This window comes from Suncus etruscus, chromosome 3, assembly GCF_024139225.1.
Source record: "Suncus etruscus isolate mSunEtr1 chromosome 3, mSunEtr1.pri.cur, whole genome shotgun sequence".
Classification (NCBI taxonomy): Eukaryota; Metazoa; Chordata; class Mammalia; order Eulipotyphla; family Soricidae; genus Suncus; species Suncus etruscus.
Genome location: NC_064850.1, coordinates 15,629,513 through 15,651,914, shown reverse-complemented (window position 1 = coordinate 15,651,914; position 22,402 = coordinate 15,629,513). Strand labels below are relative to the sequence as shown.

General features: G+C 40.3%; 1 protein-coding gene across 5 annotated transcripts in view; it reads right to left on the bottom strand.

Moving 5' to 3' along the window:
- The window catches only part of SIPA1L1 (signal induced proliferation associated 1 like 1), a 363,330-nt gene that overhangs the window by 49,488 nt on the left and 291,440 nt on the right, over positions 1-22,402 (bottom strand). For 4 of the 5 annotated variants that reach the window (XM_049770289.1, XM_049770292.1, XM_049770290.1 and 1 more), the window contains 2 exons: positions 18,145-18,411; positions 3,521-3,670 (listed from right to left, as the gene is read on the bottom strand). In XM_049770289.1, coding sequence (XP_049626246.1) covers positions 3,521-3,670; positions 18,145-18,411 — 417 coding nt within the window. The remainder of the gene's footprint in view (positions 1-3,520; positions 3,671-18,144; positions 18,412-22,402) is intronic. The other variant, XM_049770293.1, reaches the window with a different exon arrangement.

Here is a 22,402-nt window from a genome sequence, read left to right as displayed (position 1 = left end):
AATATATTATTTATTAGTTTATTTTGGGGCCTATTTCTTTTGGTGACTCAATCAGGATGGTGGTTCAACATGAGGGACCCAGGGTACAATACTGTTGGGAGCCTGCAGTGCTAAGAATTACCCAGCAATGCTCAGAGGTTGCCAGGGCCACATCTGGTGATAAGTCAGGGCCTCAAGGGGTGAAGCTAATGATGTTGGAGATCATGCAAAACCAAAATTGGCTGTATAAAGGCAAGTACCTTACTCCTGTACTATCTTTCTGGCTCCCCAACCAATTTAGACAAGTTCAGTTTCCTCACTCAGGGAGCAGGCATCACACACATCACACATCACTCATCACACATGTGTGGCTCCCGGGCAATGAAGTAGATCTAGGACAAGAAGGGAGCCAGCTTTGTGTGTGGGTTTCCACCGAGTATTGCCTCACTGTCAGTTTTGTGTTTTGAGCTATTTCAAGGCCAACATGAATATGGGTTCAAAGTAGACTATAGAAATATATCTACCCATTATTTAGTCAAAAACTACAGATTTGTTTTTCCTATGATGACTGTAAAGTAGATGGAATCTTTCCTTTAACAGAGGTAACCTTAGGATCAGATGTCACCATGAGCCATTCATGTGACTCACAGTAAACCCTGTCTCCTAAATTATTGATGAGGGAAGCAAAATATGGCCTGTGATCCAGAGGAAAGCCCTGTGTCATCTCCTTATAAAAGATGACTAATAAAAGGAAGTTGCACATTATGATAAATAATAAGGTAACTTCACAAACAATGGAGTAATATTTAAACTCCATCTATGAGAAAGTTGGCAATCATAATCTTGAATAATTGCAACCATTTTAAAATAATGTTCAGTATGGGAAGTGAACTATGTTTTTAACATTAATATTTGCCAAAATATTGTTTCTAATTACACATTTGCTATTACTTAAAAAATCTATTATAATCAGAAGAAAATGCCTTTTGTTGTTAGTAGCTCATTTATTTTTCATTGTTGTTCTAATACTGACATTGTGATAAATTCTCAATTCTGAAATCAAATCAGGTCTTTTTAAAATAAACTAATTAAAACCAGAAATAATTAGCTGGGCTTGTAATATGGGACAAAAATGATACTTAACTCATAAAACCCTTTTTGGGACTCATGAATAAGAGCTAACATTTTTTTTTCTAATTGTTACTGAAGTAATTAAAAGCAAGAAATGTGCCTTGAAGATAGGTACCCAAAGGAATCTTAGGGGAGCCATGAGAAGTGGATAGGGAAAAGTTTTATAGTAGCTCTATCCTACTTCTGCTAAAATACACATTTAGCAACTACAAAAATCACATGTAAGAGTTTTAAGAAAAAATTAAAATACCATGGGGGGGGGGAATAAACATTATGAAGGTATTCTGAATAAGCATGATCACTCTGCAACATTGCAAACTTTAGGCATGTAAACAAATTGTGTCTTTGTTAAAAATGTATTTAAAGGGGCCAGAGAGATAGCATGGAGGTAAGGCGTTTGCCTTTCATGCAGGTCATCGGTTCGAATCCCGGCATCCCATATGGTCCCCCGAGCCTGCCAGGAGAGATTTCTGAGCATGAAGCCAGGAGTAACCCCTGAGTGCTGCTGGGTGTGACCCCAAAACAAAACAAAAAATAATTTTGAAGAATATAGAACAAAAACACTAGTTTCTTTAAACACCTCACATTCACTCTTCAAATGGTTTTTCCAGCATGTTACAAGAGAACTTGCTCCATGGGAAGGCTTTGATGGTCTGACCTCAGTGAAGGTGGCTGAAGAAGATTTATTTGTCTATCAGTTATTGTGGGTTTTTTTTTTAATTTTTTATGATACCTAACCTTGATTTTAATATTTAATTTAATCACCATGAAATGCACAGTTACAAAGTTGTTCATGATTGAATTTAGTCATATAATATAGAACACCTTTCTCCAGTGAAAACTGGTGTTTTAATCAGTTTCAACAACTCTACGTCTGCCCCAGCCCCAACCTTCTAAAATCTCTAAATCTACATTTTGTTTCTTACTTTATTCATTCTTGTCAGAAACAAATAACTGGAATGCTTGGTGTTTTCAGAGATAAAACCAAATTCAACCACAAAGAATGAGGGAGTGCAGTTAGGGCAGAGAAGGGACCACTAAGAAAATGAAAGTTGGAAACAATCACTCTGGACAAGAACTGGGTGCTGAAAGGAGGTAAAGTGATATGCATGATACCCCTTCAGTTACAATATTGCAAAATACAGTGTCTAAAAGGAAAAAAGGGTGAGGAAAAGGGAGAGGGATGGGGAAGAGTAAGGGAGAGAAGCAGAGGCAGGTAGGGGGAGGGAATAGGGTAGAGGAAGGGAAATTGAAGACATCGGTGGTGGGAAATGTACACTGGTGAAAGGTGTTGAACATTGTATGACTGACAATCATGAACAACTTTGTAATTATGTGTTTAATGGTGATTCAATTAAAGAATTTATTTCTACTAAAAAAATTAAGGTTGTATATCATAAAAATTAAAAAAAAAAAGGAACAACAAAACCCAAAATAGGGGCCAGAGAGATAGCACAGCGGTGTTTGCCTTGCAAGCAGCTGATCCAAGACCTAAGGTGGTTGGTTCGAATCCCGGCATCCCACATGGTCCCCCGTGCCTGCCAGGAACTATTTCTGATAAGATAGCCAGGAGTAACCCCTGAGCATAGCCGGGTGTGGCCCACCCCCCCCCCAAAACCCAAGAAACAAAAACAAAATAACTCTGATAGGCACATAAATCTTCTAATATGTGTATAAGATCAAGTTTTTGGGGGCTGGAGAGGTGGTGCTAGAGATGTTTGCCTTGCAAGCGCTAGCCAAGGAAGGACTGCGGTTCAATCCCCCCGGCGTCACATATGGTCCCCCCCAAGCCAGGGGCAATTTCTGAGCACAACCCCTGAGTATCAAACGGGTGTGGCCCAAAAAACTTAAAAAAAAAAAAATCAAGCTTTTTATTTGTTTGTTTTGGCCACACTCTGCTATCATTCCTGAAGGCTCTGGGAACCATAGGGGATACAGAAGATTGAACTTTGGTCAGATGTGTGCTGGGGAAATATTTTACCTATTATAATTATCTCTCTAGCCCTTCACTTCAAATTCTGAATTGAATGATGATCATTTCTTCTAACTAATCAAAAGTCTATCCAGGGCCAAGAAATTTACTTTGGAGAAAATATTTAGAAGCGATACAATCTTTACATGAAATTAGATATTATATTTAGCAGAGAAACAAATGGGTTTGATTTTTCTGTCACTGAGTCCTTAGATATTAGAAAATGTTAAATTTCCTAAAAATTTGATCTGAACCAGCCATTAAAATAACTTTCTGTCTGGAACATTAGCCACATTTTCCCTTTGCTTTTTATTTTATTTTATTTTTGTAGAGTGATCAAGGCGGGCTGAATGAAAATCATTTCACATGCCTGGATTACAGATGAAAGACCCTGATATCAATTGGGACCATGTACAACATGACAACAAGCATACCTACCCTTCGGGCATAGATTTTTGCCTATAAGTGCCCCCACCGGAGCCAGTCTCACTGGATGAAGACAAGTTGCTAGGGGAGTTACGACACTGTTGGGATCTTGCTAAAGCCATGGATGAGACTGTCACGTAGATGTCCGAACCAGGAGATAGCCTGGGTGTGCAAACCAAAAATAAGAAGTCAAACAATTTAAAGGAAAACTACCAAGGCAATGTGTGATGTATAATATCATAAGAATGCAGCAAAAGCAGTGCCTTCATGAAGATAGTGAAAATGAAGCCAGCTGGAAACCCATAAAAGAAACTTTCACATAAAACCATTTCCCAAGAGAACAGCTGGAAAACTGCCTTGAAGGGGAGGGGGTCTTAAAAATAACAAGGGGGAAAAACCCAACATGTATGCTTCCAAGAGCTGCCAGAATTCAATAGGCTGAATTGCTTATACAGTTCCCTAGTATGTCAGTAGAGGATAATTGAACCCTGTGACAGGAACACAGTAATCAATCCCAATTTTTCACACTGGTTCTCCCAGGGTAGACAGCCGCAGTGAGTCTAGCATGTTTCTTTGTTTTGCAATTTTATTACTCAAAATCTGGAATGAATATTTCAGATTTTGGTAGCTATACATTTGTTTGACAGTAGCATCAACCTTATAAAAACCTCCATGACAAACGTACGCATGCAAAGCTTAAAGGAACTTACTGATTTTATATTAAAGCACAGCAGCATGCACTCTAGTCATGTAACACATTTCTTTTCCTTTTTGGTGTGTGTGTGTGTGTGTGTGTGTGTGTGTGTGTGTGTGTGTGTGTGTGTGTGTGTGTGTGTGTGTCCATACCCAGCTGTGGTTGGAGCTAACTTTCAGGGTCTACTACTGGCAAGGCTCAGAGCTTACCCCATTTCTTGGCTCAGAGATCACCCTTGGCAGGGCTCAGGATATTGTATGATGTTCTGGGGATTGAACCCAGGTCAGCTGCTTGCAAAGATTATTAACCCCTGTGCTATCTCTCCAGCCCAATACATTTCTAAATCTCCTGCACTCTTATTCACTAGTTCTCAGGATGAGAAAGGGGGTCTTATAGATTAGAGAGACAGATTCTTTCCCTGTACCTTCTCTGTCCTAGCAGGTGACAATTCAGATCAGAGGCTATCAATCAGTAAGTGATATTGACTACTGAGCCTAGGAGCAAATTACTCCTAGTAACACTGTCTTCCCCTTCAGATATGAGTGCTAAAATACTTTAACTTTAGGATGTCATGCCATCCTATAGACAAAGGTATACAATGAAACACATTCATTGACTGAGACACACCTCATTTCTGGCCCACATGCTCTAAGCTAGACCACTGCTGTTTCTTTAGAGATGCTAGGATCTTTCTTTTTCAACTGATACTGGCAGTGGCTACATGGTCTGATGCATCAAAGTTCTGAAGCCTGGGAACAGAATCTCCACTCATGGAAATAAGGCAATTTCCTACACTGGGCCTCAGACTTCCTTTATGGGATAGACTGTACCACATCTTGACAGAGTGATACCTGAATCACTATGATAAGTTTTCTAACAGAAGATGAGAAAGGAAAGATGAGCCCAAACACATCTGTGCTCAAGAGCACAGCATTTGCTCCTCACCTCTCTTATCTTTAGCCATCTCCTAGACAACCCTGAAACACTTGCAAGCAGTCCAAGTGAAATCCCTTCAAATCTAGCTCCACTTCCCCCCAGCTCTCAATACTCCAAACCTATCCCTCCTATATTTGGTTCTCAAGCCAAACATCTTGAAGCCATTTTCTCCCTTCTACTTCCCTCATATCCACAGTCAATTCAGGTAATTGAGTTCAGCTACTTACTAAGCACAAACCCTGGGCTCTGGTCTTAAGAAACATGAAGACAAAAGTTACTAGTCTCTAACCTGCAGAGGGTCCTCTATATTCCTTCACATACAACCTTGCTGCAACTGACCTTCAAGCTTTCAGAATCTATTCACTCAGTAGTTTTAATACCTGCTCACTATTCCAAGTGATCTAACTACAAATGACCTCTTCAAAGTTTTCCTTTGCCTATAAGGTTGAGGACCCAAGTCCCTGACACCTTTTCTAGGACTAAGCCCCCACACACAACACTATCCTGATCACATGCTTGATATGCTCCATATATCTTATACTCTTGATATATTCAGTTTTCCTAATTCTCAGGTTCAGATCCTTTATTCATTTTTTGAGGAAGGGTTGTAGGTTAGAAGGGCCTCCCAAGCCATACCCAGGATGTCTGAGGAGGCCCCTCCTGGCAATTCTCAACCAGGAGAACCAAATCCATGGTTTTATGTGAGGGTCTAGAAATGTGGTGCTTCTTGAGCATTGCAATGCCAGAGATTGCCTAAGCTACTCTAGCAGTTCTGGAGCTTCCAGGGCCACACATGGTGCTGCTCAGGGAACTTTGTGGTTCTGGAGATCAAACAGAAGTTGGCCACATGCAAGGCCAACAGACCCTATTTTATTTTTAATTTCATTATAGTTTAGGTTATGCATTTACAGTAGTGGTCCCAGCGGACACAGTTCTGACCACTGTATTGCCAAAGTGGCCAGTCCCCCACTCCCCATGCCCTGCCTCAGTCAGCTGGATTGATCATGTATCTTCACACTTCTGATTGCTTAATATATGCTTTTGAGCTAAAGGAGAATCCCTCTCAACATTGTAGAAAATGAAGATCAGATCAGATAACAGCACATAATTCTGCCAGATGCCCCAAGTGAGAGGCTCTCAAGCAAGTACACTGGGTCATAGCTGTAGTACAGCTGGATGCTAATAAAAACAAAGTGCCAGTATTTGTGGATAACTTACTAAAGGCAACGATAACAGAGTCATATAGATGTTATCAAACTTGAGAAAAGGGACTGATGGAATCAAACCTATACACTCTTGTGAATAACAATGATCTGACATCAGAAAATAGGTTGACAATACTTACTCTAAGGAAAGGAATGGAGCAACTGAGGATACTTAGGCTGTTAGGTCTTTGGGGAATATTATGAGAAGCAATGAGAGGAAAAAATATTTTTAAAGTTTCTGTTAACATCACTAATCTTGCCATTAAAACCACACAGAATACACAGTTGTTTCATTAGAATGCCAGGTTGAAGGGGAGGCATAAAGGGTAGGATCAGTTACTAGTGGGTCTTGGAAATTTAGATTATCCCTGGTTAGAGTGATGCATTTTCAGAAGAGAAAACATGTATATGTCTCTTTACTCTTTTCCAGTAAGATCTCCCAATCTTCTCTATTTTGAAGTTAATGGAAAGAGAATGGTGGAGGTAAGGATGGTTACAAGGATGAAATCAACTCTTCACTCTTCTACTTCAAATATAGTTTTGTAGCTCCTCTGGTTTCCTTACAGCCAACAAGAATGTAGCTAAACACACAGAGCTCACAAGCAGCTTCCCCTAAAAAAAAGAGACTTTGCCCTATATTCCTCTTAGCTTCACACACCCCTTTTGAGATGTAAAGACCTGCCTAGACTTGATTAGCATTAGATAAGTACTTTAGTCTGTTAACTACTTTTACACACCCCTCTTGTTCCTCCCTCCATTGAGTCTGGTCAATAAGGAAGGATCTGAAAGCTCACTCAGTTCTTGAGGGTGGAAGCACTCTACTGCTTTTTTTTTTTTTTTCTCTTATAGCTGGTACTCCTGCTTTATACCCATTCACTTGGGGTTTGATTACTGCAAGTGACGCCTCATTAGGGGAGGACGTGAGACAGAAAAATGGGGAAAAGGAAGCGGCATTAGAATGCTAACAAGGACTAAGGCCAATGCAATATTTTTTGTTGTTTGTTTTTGTGCCTTCCCTTATGGTCCTTGGGGGGAATACTACTAGATCTGAGGTTGGGTCACCAAACCTGGGCCCCTGTGTGTAAAATGTGTATACAGCCCATTGACTTATTTCTCTGTCTCATGCTTGATGATATTTTTTAACATAATTGAGTGTGAAGAATGTCAATAAATTAGATTTATGATGAATCTAGAAAGCTTATGGTTCTGTGAGCAAGCAACAATATGATACCATAGGAAAAGCCAAGATGTAACTCTAATATCTGTATTTTGATCTTGCTTTTTCTCTACCCTGTTCTCCAAGACGGTCAGTAAGCTGAAATATCATGTGCTTACTCTCAATTTCAACTTTTTTTTATTTGGCAAATGTATCAGAAAAATTCTACTTGGTTGCTGGAGTTATCCCAAAGTGAAAAAAGAACTTTTCTCAGAAGGCCAGCATTCATTCCTAGTCCTTTCCTGCTCTCATAACTCAATAGCAGCTTTGTTTTCTGACTTCGCACACAGAACATAGAAAGAGACTCATAGACCTCACCACAGTGATTTCATGATACTAGATGGATAGACAGTAGGAAAGATAATGGCAGCATCAGTCTGTATTCTGGTTTTACTACTATTCTTTTCAAGTCTTCTAATATGATACTGTCACACAGATATTATTGGGGAACAGACTTACTTTGCAGAGTAGGAATGAGAGCAAGTGCCTGCTGGAACTGCAAGGCTGGGCAGTCCAGTTTTGCCTGGGTCACTCACTATAAAGAGCAGAGCCTCTAATAGTCTGGCTACTTTACTTTCTCACAAGGGCCACACCCAATGGTGTTCCAGGTGCTGAGGTGCAGGACTGGGGCAGGGTCGGTATTCAAGTCTGGCTTGCTGGTGCATATACCTCTGTGCTCATGGTGACCAACCTGGCACAGCTTGGGACTTACAAGGCCACACCTAGCATTTTTTGGGGAAATTCATGCAGTGCTATGTGCTCTACCACCTTGAGCCATATCCCTGGTCCTTATCATGTCACTTTGAAATAAATTATCACCCAAATTGGCTCCATAGTCAGCTAGCATACTTATCTCTCTCACTCCATGTCCATCTTCTCTATCTGAAGGGGTAAAGGGGTAAGGAGTAAACACAAGATTAGGGATCTTTGCTTTTGAGGTAAATCCAGGTTTTTAAAATTTTTTTCTGTCCTAATGAGCCCTAGACATGTATATTAGTATGCAAAGTAATTAATACATCTTTCACTGTGGAATCTTTTAAATCTGTAGAATATTCTAATCACTGTCAGAAAGGCTACATCTAAAAATATTAGCACTGATTTCAATAGATTCCTTCTGACATGTTTTTGTACTGTAGTGTAGAAATAAATAACTGGGGGCTCCTGATTAGTTCCCTCTGTAGAAATAAAATACTAAGAATTTTGTTTGTATAAAGACTGTAGCAGAAGCAATGGAAAAAATCATTAGCATCAGCCAAACAATCGTTCCACAGTCTGCAGGACTAAATTCAACACCAGCTTTTCATTTTTATAGGCAACACATTTCACTGCAGTGGAAACAGTTGAAGAGGATGGACACACTGGGAGAGATGGTCCAAGAGTAATAACAGCTCACTTTTTCAGAAACATTCTCATACCAGAAGAAGAAAACAGCCACTATACCCAGAACCCTAGTAACACAACCTTGACCCCTGGCCCTATCTTTTCCATGAATTCATAGCACTTCACATTCATGGACACGGATTAAGTTGATCTCGTTATACTGTGTGATAACTTACTAGTTTATAGATAAGGAATTCTTCAGATATCAGTAGATGATAATCCCCCCAGTAGTTATGAATAGGTTTAATTATGCCTGTTTCCTGTTTCTTACTCCCAAGTGACAACTCTGCTTTGATTTGTCCAAGGAGATAAGGCCCTTGGTAACTCAAGTGCAAACAGTGAAAGGATGGTAAAAACTACTGAGAGGGTTTCAAATAACAGTAATGACTGACAAATTAGATACTTGAGTCCATAATTAAGCACAGCATTTTGCCACAAATTAGCAATTAAAACACTATTTATTCAAGGAACAGACCTAAGTGAAAGTCTGCCTTTAGCATGGTATATCACAGGATTCTATCAGAATTATGTAAAAAATAGTCTCCAGAATGATTCAAGGTAATGTAATTTGGGTGGTCGGTCCACACTAGACTTTGAACAGGCTGTGTTCAAAATCAAGCAGTTCATTCCTCTGCCTTTCATCTCCTACTGTGGATGTGGAGCACTGGAGTGGTGCCTGGCTTTCTAACCACACAATTCCTAAGAGCTGTCAGACAGAATCAAGGAAATTCAGTTTTCACAAGCCTCCTGGGACAAGGTCAACTCGTAATGAGGAACAGCTCTACTGTTCAGTTAGGAAGATTGTATGATGGCAGCTTCTCATACTGAGATAAATGGATCCTCACTTGCCTATTGCCAGCAAGCCAGGAGGAGTTCACAGCTTGGCACATATCAAAGATACCTAATGAGAGAGTCAATTTTATGTGTTATGATAATTCTAAAAACAGAAAATAAAAATGGATAAGAAAAGCACTAGGGGGAAAGAACTCATAGTATATGACAGGCATATACAGGGTCCTGAGTTTGATCCCCTGCACACCACCTCTCCCTTGTCCCTTTTATCCCCTGAACTCCCCCAGCATCACATCACTAGGTCAAGTTCCTCAGGGAGTGGCCCTAGAACCCCCAGCACTGCTGAGAGGCTTACCTCCCCTAATCACACAACTGATTAACAAGAAAGACCAACTACATTTGTAGGACACAGAACAAAATAAAAATATGGGTTTCCTTTGTTTAAAAGGCACTAAGAATTTCAAGACATTGACTGCTGAGTATTAAGCCCAGTCTGGACCCTTCTAACTGTAGAGCTCTGTGGTCTGCACAGGCTGTACACCCACAAAGTTGGCCTTGACTGCAGACATGTGGCCAGGACTAAAAGTAGGTCTCACGCATATAAGGCAATTGTTCTACCACTTAGCAGTTCTCAGAAAATTATATTTGGGAGGGCAGCACCACTAGGTCTGAGTAATACCTCGTCAGAGGTATTAGGCCATTCAAAGACCTAAGAAACCTCTCCCACAGCTCTGCCGGTAGCCACTATTACAATAAAAGCACAGGTATGAAGCTGAGAGTCTGAGTCCTGAAATGGCCCTACAAACTAAATGCAATGCCCACATCTCTGCCATGTGAGACCTCTGGATCCACAATGCATCAGTCATCTTTGGCACATTGCAATGAGTATGTATGACTCCTATTTATTGCAACCACAACAAAGGCAAAGTAAAGGAAGGCAATATAATGGCAGCTACAAGAGTCAATCCAAAGCATTTGATGGGGGATTGTGGGTTATAAGATTATGATGAGTTCTTTCTCCTCAAAAGTAGAGTCTGTTTGGTGAAAAAGCAAACCTTTATACATACCTGCAAGCAGAACTCAGGCTTTGGGTCCAACTGCCTTCCCTGCCATGCCTCTTTATAGTATATTTTACTTACATAAACCTTAAAACAAACCTGCAGATTCTAAAGGGATGGGTCCAGGATCTTGAATCTCTGCCTGCCTCACCTACATGGTCAGAGCAACAAGTAATGACAAGAGCGACACACGCATGGGTGAGTGGTCAATTCAGTTCTGCTGATCAGCCCCGGGAACACTGCCCATCTTGTTAGTTACTTCATGGCAACTGTCCCTGGAGGTCAAAGGAAATAAAACCCACTTTTCTCAGCAAGCACTTTAATGCTAGGCAGATTCCAAACTGCCACTCTATCACCAGAGAGATCTTCACCATGAAAGAATGCTGACCTCAGTTGCCTGTTCATAGTCTAATTTCCGAACGTGCAGTATAGGAATTTTCACCCTGATGCATGTGGGAGGGAGGCAGTTAATTTGTCTTGTTGATCATCTTTTACATGCATCGTGCAAAGAATAAGTCTCAAAAATAATAGTTTCGAATGTAAGGCATTATAATTCCCACGTTCCTTCCAAGAGTTGCTAGGAGAGAAACCTTAGGAGGCTGAGATCTCTGGGTTGAGCACAGCCTTCTGCTTTCACCCTTATCTTGGCTGACAAACAGCTCATCATACTTCACTTACAACTGAACTAAAGCTAATGGTCAAAGATTCAATGAGGAGCAACTTTCACTTGACTTATTTTTAGGTGGCGTCCTTTCAATATACCATTAAAACAGGAGCATTCTAAACTGAAGCACTGAAGACTTCTGCCTAAGTTTTATCTCTACAACTTTATCAAACTATAGTGTTTAACATTTGTTTTTCATTTATTAACTTTTGCAGTCTTTGTTTTTATAAAAATGTCTTCATTTATATAGACTTAAACCATTTACCCATGTGTCTGTATGATGGATGAATGATTAAAAAAATTGTGGCCCATACATACAATGGCATATTCTTCAGCCTTAACAAGAAAGTCTCATGAGTGCCCAATGTTGAAGCCTTAAGCCTTAAGTGATGGAATCTCAAGGGGAGATGGATGCTTTGGCAGGAGTTAAGCTTAGATCAGTTAAGAAAGTGGAGCCATTGACTCTGATGGGAAGAGAGGCCAAAGCTTTCTCACTCTGCATGTGATAATACAGGGCTGGGCAGCTGTCTGCAGTCAGTTAGAGGCCTTTACAAGAACCACATCAGCAGACACCCTAAATTTCCTAACTTTCAGGATGGGGAGAAATGAATGGCTGTTGTTTCAGCCACCCAGCAACCTGATCAAAAACAGAAAGGAAATCTGACATATTCCAGTTACAACCTGCAGGCACTGTGAGGACAGCCAGCTAACTGAAATAAACCAGACAAAAGGCCAATTTTGTGTGATTCCATGTTCAGGAAGAACCCAAAACAATGGGAGCTAAACTATGGGAGGAAGGGAATAGAGGGGAGTGACATTGCTGTTTACTGTTAAAGAATTTCAATGTGTGAAGATGAAAGAGTTCCGGAGGCTTTTGGTGGTGATGGTCACACAACCATGTGAATGTACCAACTCCAGCACATTACTCAGTGAAGCATAGTCAATAAGGCATATCTTACATTCTGCTTATTTTTCCAGAATTAAAGTTGAAAATTCAAGTTCCTCTGACTTAATTTACTTGTCTTCCCACTATAAGTACTTCTTTTTGCTTTACTGCTTCAATATCTAGAAATATCTAAAATAAAATTCCTTGAAAGACCATTAAAGTGTAGGGTCCAGAGACATAGTACAACAGGTAAGGCATTTGCCGTGCATGTGGCCAACTCAGGTTCAATCACCAGAATCCCATTTGGTCCCCAAGTCTGCCAGAAGTAATTTCTGAATGCAGAGCCAGGTGTAACCCCTGAGTGTTACTGGGTGACTCCCCTTTCAAAAATACTAACATGTAAAAATCAGTGGCCGTTCCCAAGTCCCACCAGGAGTGATCACTGAGCACAGAGTCAGGAGTAACCTGAGTACTGTCAGGTATAACCCAAACAAAACAAACAACAAAAATATCTATGCAAAGATATTGCACAGTATGCATGTGTTCTTAAAAGGTGAGAAAAAAAATTGTGAGAGACATACAATTTTGGAGTTATGGAATAGGTGTAAAGGTTTGATGAAAAATATCAGTAGTAAAATTCTAGAGGACAAGAAAAAAAGTTTGAAGTAGCAAAGAGTTCTGAACAGTTGCAAAGAAGTCGTAGGTGAACAATATTCACTGACTTCAGAAATAAGGAAGCATACAGGGATGCAAGCTGGCCAATTCCTAGATGTGCAAAAGTTTCAGGATTTGGGGCAGGAGAGATAGTAAGTACACAGCAGGCAAGGCAATTGTCTAGCATGTAGTCAACCTAGGCTCAATATGTAGCACGCCATAAAGCCCTGTTAAGCTCCTGTATGCAGAGCCAGGGGTCAGCCTGGAGCACTGATAGTTGTGACCGAAAACAAAACCAAAAATTTAAAAATAAAGCTCCAGGATTTAAGAATCCTTATATTATAGTGACCCTGCTGGACAGTATCTGGGAAAGTTCAAGTCCTCAAACCTCCAATGACAATAAGATCCAATAGTAAGTATTTATGTTAGCTGGTATTTCACCTAAAATAAGAGAATACATAATATATAGTATGCATTATGTAATTATGTGTTCAATATAACAACAATAATATAATACGTAATAAGGTAACATTATATAACATATATGTTATATGATTTTATTTGCTAAGCCTCTGTTTCTCATGCAAAGTCTCTTTATATATTATATATATAAAATTATATTTCCAGGTAAAGTTTATGAGTCTGTGAAATTAAGGAAGTATTTATGATGAATATGACTCTAGTATACAAACCCAAGTATATTAGTAATAATAGTACGTTTATTAAAAATAGCAAGTTTCTTAAATAGTCATTTTATTACTGAGCATTTAAAATAAAAAGAAACAATGAGGCTGGAGTGACAGCACAGCGGCAGGATGTTTGCCTTGCACGTAGCCGACCTGAATAGACCTGGATTTGATACCTGGCATTCCATATGGTCCTCTGAGCCTGCTAGAAGCAATTTCTGAGTGCAGAGCCAGGGGTAATGCCTGATCACCTCCAGGTGTGGCCCCAAACAAAAAAATTATATATTAAAAAATGATAGACCATAATCCAAACCCTAGCCCAACTGAACTCTTTGATTTTGTTTTGTTTTTGGGTATCTCCCGATTGTGCTCAGGGGTTACTGCTGGCTCTACGCTCAGCAATTGCTCCCGGCAGGCTTGGGGGAAGGACACAGGATGCCGGGATTCGAACTACCGTCCTTCTGCATGCAAGGCAAACATCCTACCTCCATGCTATCTCTCTGGGCCCCAAATGAACTCTTAAATTTTCCACTTTAAGGAAAATATTCATCTAATTGTCCCATTTAAAAGTTCCATATAGCCTGAAAAAGTTGGTCTGAGTCCATTAAATCTCCCTGCATAAAATCTGAAATTCTGATTATCCTAAAGAAGTCTTTGAGGAAATGAAGAGAAGTTAAATTCCCCCCTTAAAGCCCTCATAGCCTAATGTACTCCATTCTCTTCTATATATCTTTAGTGCCAAAGGGCCCTATCCACAAACTCACAGGGTGAGCTCTCAGATCCCTATTATCCTGAGCCATGGAAGATAAAAGGCAGATATAAACACACACAAAATAAGCTCTGGAACTCAAAGAACTCCATCTGGTCAAAATGGAGATGATGCACACTTCCAACGCTAAAAGCTTCTGTACATCACTGGAAAAGAATAAGCCATGCTCTTTTCTTAAAAAAAAAAAAAAAAAAAGATTTTAAAGACCTTGGGAGGACATTGTATCTAGCAAAAAGCTTCAGTTTCTGTTGCAGAAATTAAACTCAACATGAACTCAAATATATCTTGCAGAAATTAAACTCAATATGAGCTTGATTATAATATGGAAAATTATATATATATATGTATATGTATATGGAGAAGTTAAACAATTTACCTTTTAGAAGCACACAGTTGTTTTTTTTTTTTTTTTTGGAAAGAAAAATTACATTGAGAACAGTGAAATGATTTTCCTCTGAACAATTGTTTCCATGGCTTATTTTCCAAAATGTGGGCCTATCATTAATTCCAGTTAACATACCTTATCACACCAAGAACTTATTCAGGGATTTCTTGCAAGTCTTTTTTTTTTTTTTTTTTTTTTTTTTTTGGGCCACACCCGGCGGTGCTCAGGGGTTATTCCTGGCTGTCTGCTCAGAAATAGCTCCTAGCAGGTACGGGGGGGACCATATGGGACACCGGGATTCGAACCAACCACCTTTGGTCCTGGATCAGCTGCTTGCAAGGCAAACGCCGCTGTGCTATCTCTCCGGGCCCATCTTGCAAGTCTTTTCTACCCTCAAAACAATGAAAGTGAGAGGAGAAATCAGGTGGGATTTTACTGAGTTTTGGTTGAGGTATCTTTTATTGAGATAATTAGAAAGGCTCTGCAAATAAATCTGCAGAATAAAATGAGAATCTAGGAGACAACTAGGGTGTGTGTGTGTTTGTGTGTGTGTTCATGTGTTCTTTTTTGTGTGTGTGTTCATGTGTTCTACTGAATTATATAGCTATATGAGATTCTACTATCTCTGAAATACCCACAATTTTTAAAAATGCAATAGTCTAAGTGAGACCTTTTATGGTTGGAGAAAGAACACAGTGGGGAGGGAGCTTGCCTTGCATGTGACTGACTTGGTTTTAGTCCATGGCAACATGTATAGTCTCCTAAACACTCCCAATAAGCTGCAAAAACTGTTAGATATGGTCTAAGACTAAATAAAAAATACTAACTTTTACAACCTCAACTTCTCCTCCCAAATTAAACCCAGACTCCAAAACCTAGAACCCATTTTTCTTGGCACCTTGTTCTTACTGTTCTAAGGACTCCTGGCCACTTTTGTGTTTTCACCCAACACAGCTGAGAGCGGACCACTTCCCGACTCCAATACATTTTGAAGTGGTTGCTAACACGTGCAGAAGCATAGTGGGTTTTCCTACAGCTAAACACAACTTGCCTAACCTGGGAGTGAGAAGGCAATAGAATGAAATGTCTGTGTAATGGAAAAAAAAATTTTCAGCCTCAATATTAGGTTCATGCCAATAGGTAAGGGATCCCTCTCCAAGGGGAGGAATGCAAAAACATTCTGAAGTAATTAAGATGACCACCAGTGATGGTAGAGGGAGTAGCAAGTGGCTAGTAAATGAGACAATCGTTCATTAGCAGAGATAAATTTAGTAAAACTGATTTTATGATGCAGTTATTTAAAAATTCATAGTTTTATTGACACTTAAATGTACTTAGTTTAGGAGCCAGAGGGCAGTATAGATGATATACCCAACCAAGTTGGACTTCTGCCACTAGCCCTCTGAACATCACTGAGCACAGCCTTGAAGGTCCCCAGTAACAGCAGCCTGGGATATCCTAGCATTGTAAGGTCTGAATAGCATCAAATTCTCAGGCCTTGCATTGAACTGATGCTCGAATGAGTATCTCTAGGCTTCCTGAGTACCCTGTCCCAATGGGAGGGCACAGGAGGGTGAAAGAGAAGAGGAAAGTAGAAGGAAGAAGGGAGGGGAGCAGAGGGAAGTAAAATAGCTCATAAGGCACTAGCCTTGCACCTGACCAACCCAGGTTTAATCCTGAGGACTGCCAGGAATAATTCCTGAGTGCAGAGCCAGAAGAAACCCCTAAGCACCACTGGGTATAGTCCCAAAGTAAAAAGAAATAGACATATGCACACACACACATATGCAAGCACACAAACAGAAATTATTCAGGTTAAGCTTTGATCTCAACCCTAGCTCCCAAAGTAAGAACACACACACACACTCAACCCTAGCTCTCAAAGTAAGAAGAAACACACACACACACACACACACACACACACACACACAAACACTATTCAGGTTAAGCTTTGAGCTCAACCCTAGCCCCCAGAGTAAGAATGAACACACACACACACACACACACACACACACACGACCCCAAAGTAAAGAACACACATACACACACACTCAACCCTAGCTCTCAAAGTAAGAAAACACACACACACACACACACACACACACACACACTATTCAGGTTAAGCTTTGGTCTCAACCCTAGGTCAAATGGCTGCATTTTGCAGCTAATTACTAAGTAAAATTCCTAGGGCATCCTTATGAAGAAACAGTTAATGTTATCCTTTATGAAGGAAACTACTATAACTTTCAATGTAAGAACAAACTGGTTTATAGGGCATCCTTATTAAGAAAGAGTTAAACTAGTTATTCTTTATGAAGGAAACTACTATAACTTTCAATGTAAGAACAAACTCGTTTATCACTCTTGAGGATTCCTCAGTCCCTTTCCTTTTTACTTACTTTATGCAGGGCTGAGTGCTTTAAATAGGCACTATGTCACTTTCAGAACAAGAAAGAATGTCTGTTTTGTAATAGTTGTTTTCCTGTCTTATTTCTTTTTTTTTTTTTTTTTGGTTTTTGGGTCACACCTGGCAGTGCTCAGGGGTTATTCCTGGCTCCAGGCTCAGAAATTGCTCCTGGCAGGCACAGGGGACCATATGGGGCGCCAGGATTCGAACCGATGACCTCCTGCATGAAAGGCAAACGCCTTACCTCCATGCTATCTCTCCGGCCCTTCCTGTCTTATTTCTTATTAGCAACGTGACACAAACATACAAAACCTACAAAACCTACATTCTGTTGCTTCTCTCACATCACTTATTCCAAAAAGTCAAAGGCTGTCAAAGATGATAATACGGTCAATATCATCTCAAAGAGTCTGCCAAGTTCTAATCCATATGGCTACATAGTGCATGATGATGATTTCTGTTGGTGCCACAGAGAAATGAAAGCAAAGCACAAATGCCATTACAACGAGATGATTGCTTCTTGAAAACCATCCATATTTATTCTTTAAGGTTTTGGAACACTATCATACATCTCAGTCTTTGTTTTTTTTTTTTTTTTTTTTTTTTTTTTTTGGTTTTTGGGCCACACCCGTTGACGCTCAGGGGTTACTCCTGGCTATGCGCTCAGAAGTTGCTCCTGGCTTGGGGGACCATATGGGACACCGGGGGATCGAACCGCGGTCCGTCCAAGGCTAGCGCAGGCAAGGCAGGCACCTTACCCCTTGCGCCACCGCCCGGCCCCACATCTCAGTCTTAATCCTTGACTTCTAGTAAAATTTGGGGAGACATATACTAGTGCTATGTTGAAGGTGTAGAATTACTGAGGTTTAGGGAAGAGACGGAGCAAACCTTGACGGACACTCACCGTCGCTCCAGGGGGCGTCCATCACTGGAGATGCTGCGAGGGATATTGGCTCTTTCTGGAGGTGGCATCTTTCCATCCCCTTTCCCAGTGTTCAGCCTCGTGGTCATAGGGCTCTGCACTTGTGATGGGACTTGAGGTGGGTGAGGCCCCTTGCCGGCATTCCTCTGCCATTTGTTGTTGTTTCTGAAGGGAAATTTGAATTCATAGGAAACCCCTTCATTCATTTTGTACTCCATCACAGGCATGCGGTAGGTTTCAGAGCAGCTCCTATGAAAGGGGAACGCAGAGGAGAAACATGATTAGTGTTGTAGCTTGTTCGGGATGGAACCACAATGATTCACATTAACAGTTAAGGCTGATGAAACTCCATTGCTTCAGATTCCCTGTCATTGGGTCCTATTAGTTTTCTTTCAAAAACGAGACCCCAGGACATATCATACAAGTATTTTCTTTTGCTCTCGTTCAATATGCTGAGTCTTCAAAAATACAATGAGAGTCACAGAGGGTTTGGTGGGGGCTTAATAAAGGAGGCACAGGCTTTCCTGAGACCTGAGGATTGAGCCACTATATTGTCACGGGTCAGACCCCAAGACTGGATTCCATAGGAAACAAGCCATCATTGAGTAATGTAGATCTAAATGAGTGTATTGTTTTGAACTTGTTGGGATTCTGACACTGAAACAATTAAGTAGGGAGATATCTTGGGAGATAATTTGAGAGCCAGAATTAGAGTAGAAGGAGGGGAAAAGGGCCAAATTATACAAACTTGGCAACTGTGAAAGGAACCAAGCATAACATATAAAATCTTGAAATCAGTCCTTTTTGTTTTTCATTTTTGACTACCCCAGCAGTGCTCAGGGGTTATTCCTGGCTCTACATCAGATACTACTCCTGGCAGTGCTTGGGAAACTCTTATTTCCCCCCACCCCCTCCCCAAGTTCATCAGAAGGGCTCTCTGAGTAAGCTCTGAATACCACTGAAAAGGACTCTTAAGCCAGAAGTAAGTAAGCCTTGAGCATCACTGGGGTTGGGCCCTAAACAAACAAAAAAGAGTACCTGCCCTTACTGTGGAAAGTGGCTAATGCTGGTGGAAGAATACACATGAAGGGTGTGTCACTCTTTCAGGACCTTGTCTGTGTGTCTTGGGTATAACTCCCCAAAGCCAAATATAGCCCATCTGCCTCCTCTCTCCTGGGTCTCCTTCACAGTTAGGACTAAAATTTTGGTTTTCAAAAGAGAACATATGCATTTGTTGGGTTCTTCCCAGCCTTAGCCAGTCTTTCTTGGAATTTTCATTCCCTGACTCCTAACAAATCGACTTCAACATTAGATCTTTTTTTTCCCCCTCAGTGCCAGTCAGAGACTGATCTCAGGGCTTTTTACATATGCAAGTATGCTACTACTGAGTCACATCAATGACCCTGATATGAAATAACATAACCCACTAGTAAGTGACCCAGGGCCTCAGACATGCAAGATATGTGGCTCCCTGCCCCAATGACATGGTACTTTACCCAAGACCCAGCTGTATGCTTAGTAATGTCTTACAAACTTTAGGATGAAACCAAACTTTTGGATTAAAGTCCCAGCAAGAAGTACATTTCACACAGTAATGTGGCATAACCACAAATACATATACACAGCCATCCTTGAATAATTTCCATTCTATTTTATCCACTTTATTAAAAACATCTGGGATGTTACCTCCTTAAGTATAATCTGCAGTTTGGAGAGCAATGCTTTATGGTCTCTAGGATGTTACTTTTAATCACTTGTATCATTTTTCTCATACTCTACACATGATAGACGGTATATTACTTTAGGTTTTGACAGGATTTTCTAACTTTGATTCTGATACTTTTGATAAAAATATACCATTGCAACACTTTGAAAATCTACTAATAAAAGTACTGCTAATACGAAGTTTTCATGTCAGAAAATATGGCATGTTCTTCTATATTTAGTGCTCAGGATCACTAAATATAAGATTGTTATACTTTGCCAAAGGAATATTAATAAAAACAATAATCCATGGGAGACACTTACTTCAAAATCAGGACTGCTTTTCAAAAATGACTATTTTTAACTAGAAAACTCGGCAGATTACAAGCAATTCTTTTTTGTGCTAGGAACTGGCACGTGAGAACACAGACATTATCATAAATTTTGGACACTAACTTTCCAAAATTTCTCTCCAAACCATGTTTTACTTTCACTAAGTCTATATTATATATCAGAGTAGATAATAACAAGGATAAAAGAATCAATGATAATGAATAATACAGAGACAGACTGTTTTCATCTTTGGGTCCTAATAAAATTAACATCTTGGAACTGACAATAGCAAATTTTCTTCTGGTTCACTAGAAGAGGTTTGTTTTTTTGTTTTGTTTTGTTTTGTTTTGGTTTTGGGCCACAAATGGAGATGCTCAGGGGTTACTTGTGGCTCTGAACTCAGAAATTGCTCCTGATTGGTGGACCATATGGGATGCCAGGGGATCAAACTGCAGTCCGTCTTAGGTCAGCCTACGACAAGGCAAGAAAGATATTTTTTGTTTGTTTTGTTTTCATTTTTTGTTTTTCAGCCACACCCAGTGACTGACACTCAGGGGTTACTCCTAGCTTGGGGGACTATATGGGACGCCGAGGGATTGAACCAAGGTCGGTCCGTCCTAGGCTAGTATTCACAAGGCAGACGCTTTACACCCTGTGCCAACTCTCTGGCCTAAGAAGAGCTATTTTTTAAGTGGCATAACATTTGATACTAAAACTAGTTAAAAGACCTCAACTGGCCCCTATTTTTATGTTCTCTATAGTCTATTATTCAGTTTTATCACACTGAATGTCTAACTAAAACTCTTCTACATATTTTAGATGAACAAATTGCCATATGATAAAGTCTAAGCAGGGTGAGAAGATTTGTTCATAAAGGATAAAAAATGGGGCTAGAAGAGACAGCACAGAGGGAGGGCAAATGCCTTGCACGAGATTGACTTGGGATGGACCGGGTTTGATTCCCAGCATCCCTTCTGGTTTCCTGAGCCTGCTAGGAGCAATTTCTGAGTGCAGAGCCAGGAGTAGCCCCTGAGTGCCACTGGGTGTGGCCCCAAAACTAAACAAAAAAAAGAAAAAAAAAGAAAAATATAAAAATTATGTCAGAGAGAAAGCTCTAAGGATTAAAATACAGATGTTTGTTTGTATGTGTGAGACCCTGGGTTTGATCCTTTGCATATCTTAACCCCCCAGTGTCCCTGGCCCCAGCACTGATGGAATACATGGTAAGCAAAACCACATGGCTTGCAGTACCACATCCCTAAATAGTGTCATGCTACAGCCTCCAGCATTAAACCATTCAGCCCAGTTAGCTGAGTATCTATCTCCAGGAAGAGGGGCTAGAACTCTGTCCCATAAACATTGTCTGGTAGGCCCCAAAAGAATGAAAAACAAAAGTTCCACAGAGTAAAAGCTCATCCATCCTATTGTTTTTTATTGCCTTTACAGCCACAGGGAACACCCTCTAGCTTCTGCAGGCTATTTCAAGAGATATGAGAAGAATCCTGTGGAAGAAATCTGAAAGTGGCACTACAGCAAAGGAAAAAAAAATAAAAAAGCTTGATCTTGCATAGAACATGCAAATAAGAAAAAAAAAAAAAAAAAAGAAAGACGGCAAAAGCCTGGCCCAGATATTATCCTTCTAGGCCCCCATTGCCTTCTCTGTTTCCCTTAAGTGTTGGGGCTTATGGGCTGGAATGATAGTACAGTGGATAAGGTGCTTGCCTTGTACAAGGCTGACCCCAGGTATCCCATTAGGTAACCCGAGGCCACTTGAACATAGAGCCAGGAGTAAGCCCTGAATACTGCTGGGTATGACTCATCTCCTCAAAACAAACAAAACCCAAACAAACAAAACTAAAGTTGGGGCTCACGACAGGCCACACTTCAAAAGGTGTCAAACTGACATCTTTATTATTATTATGCATTAAACTTATGTGAGAAATAGTGGCTGTAGGAAAGATTCTTAGACACTCTCTCTCCTGGGAGTAGGTATAACATTAAACACCTGAATGCTTGTAACCAGATTATTAATACAAACCAGGAGCAATTTCTGAGCACATAGCCAGGAGTAACCCCTGAGCATCACCAGGTGTGGCCCCAAAATCAAAAAAACAAACAAACACAATTAACTTCTTTGGATTACTATACCTAAGGTGAAAAAAAGAAGTGCTTGAATCAGATGGTTTTCATAGTTATTCTAGGG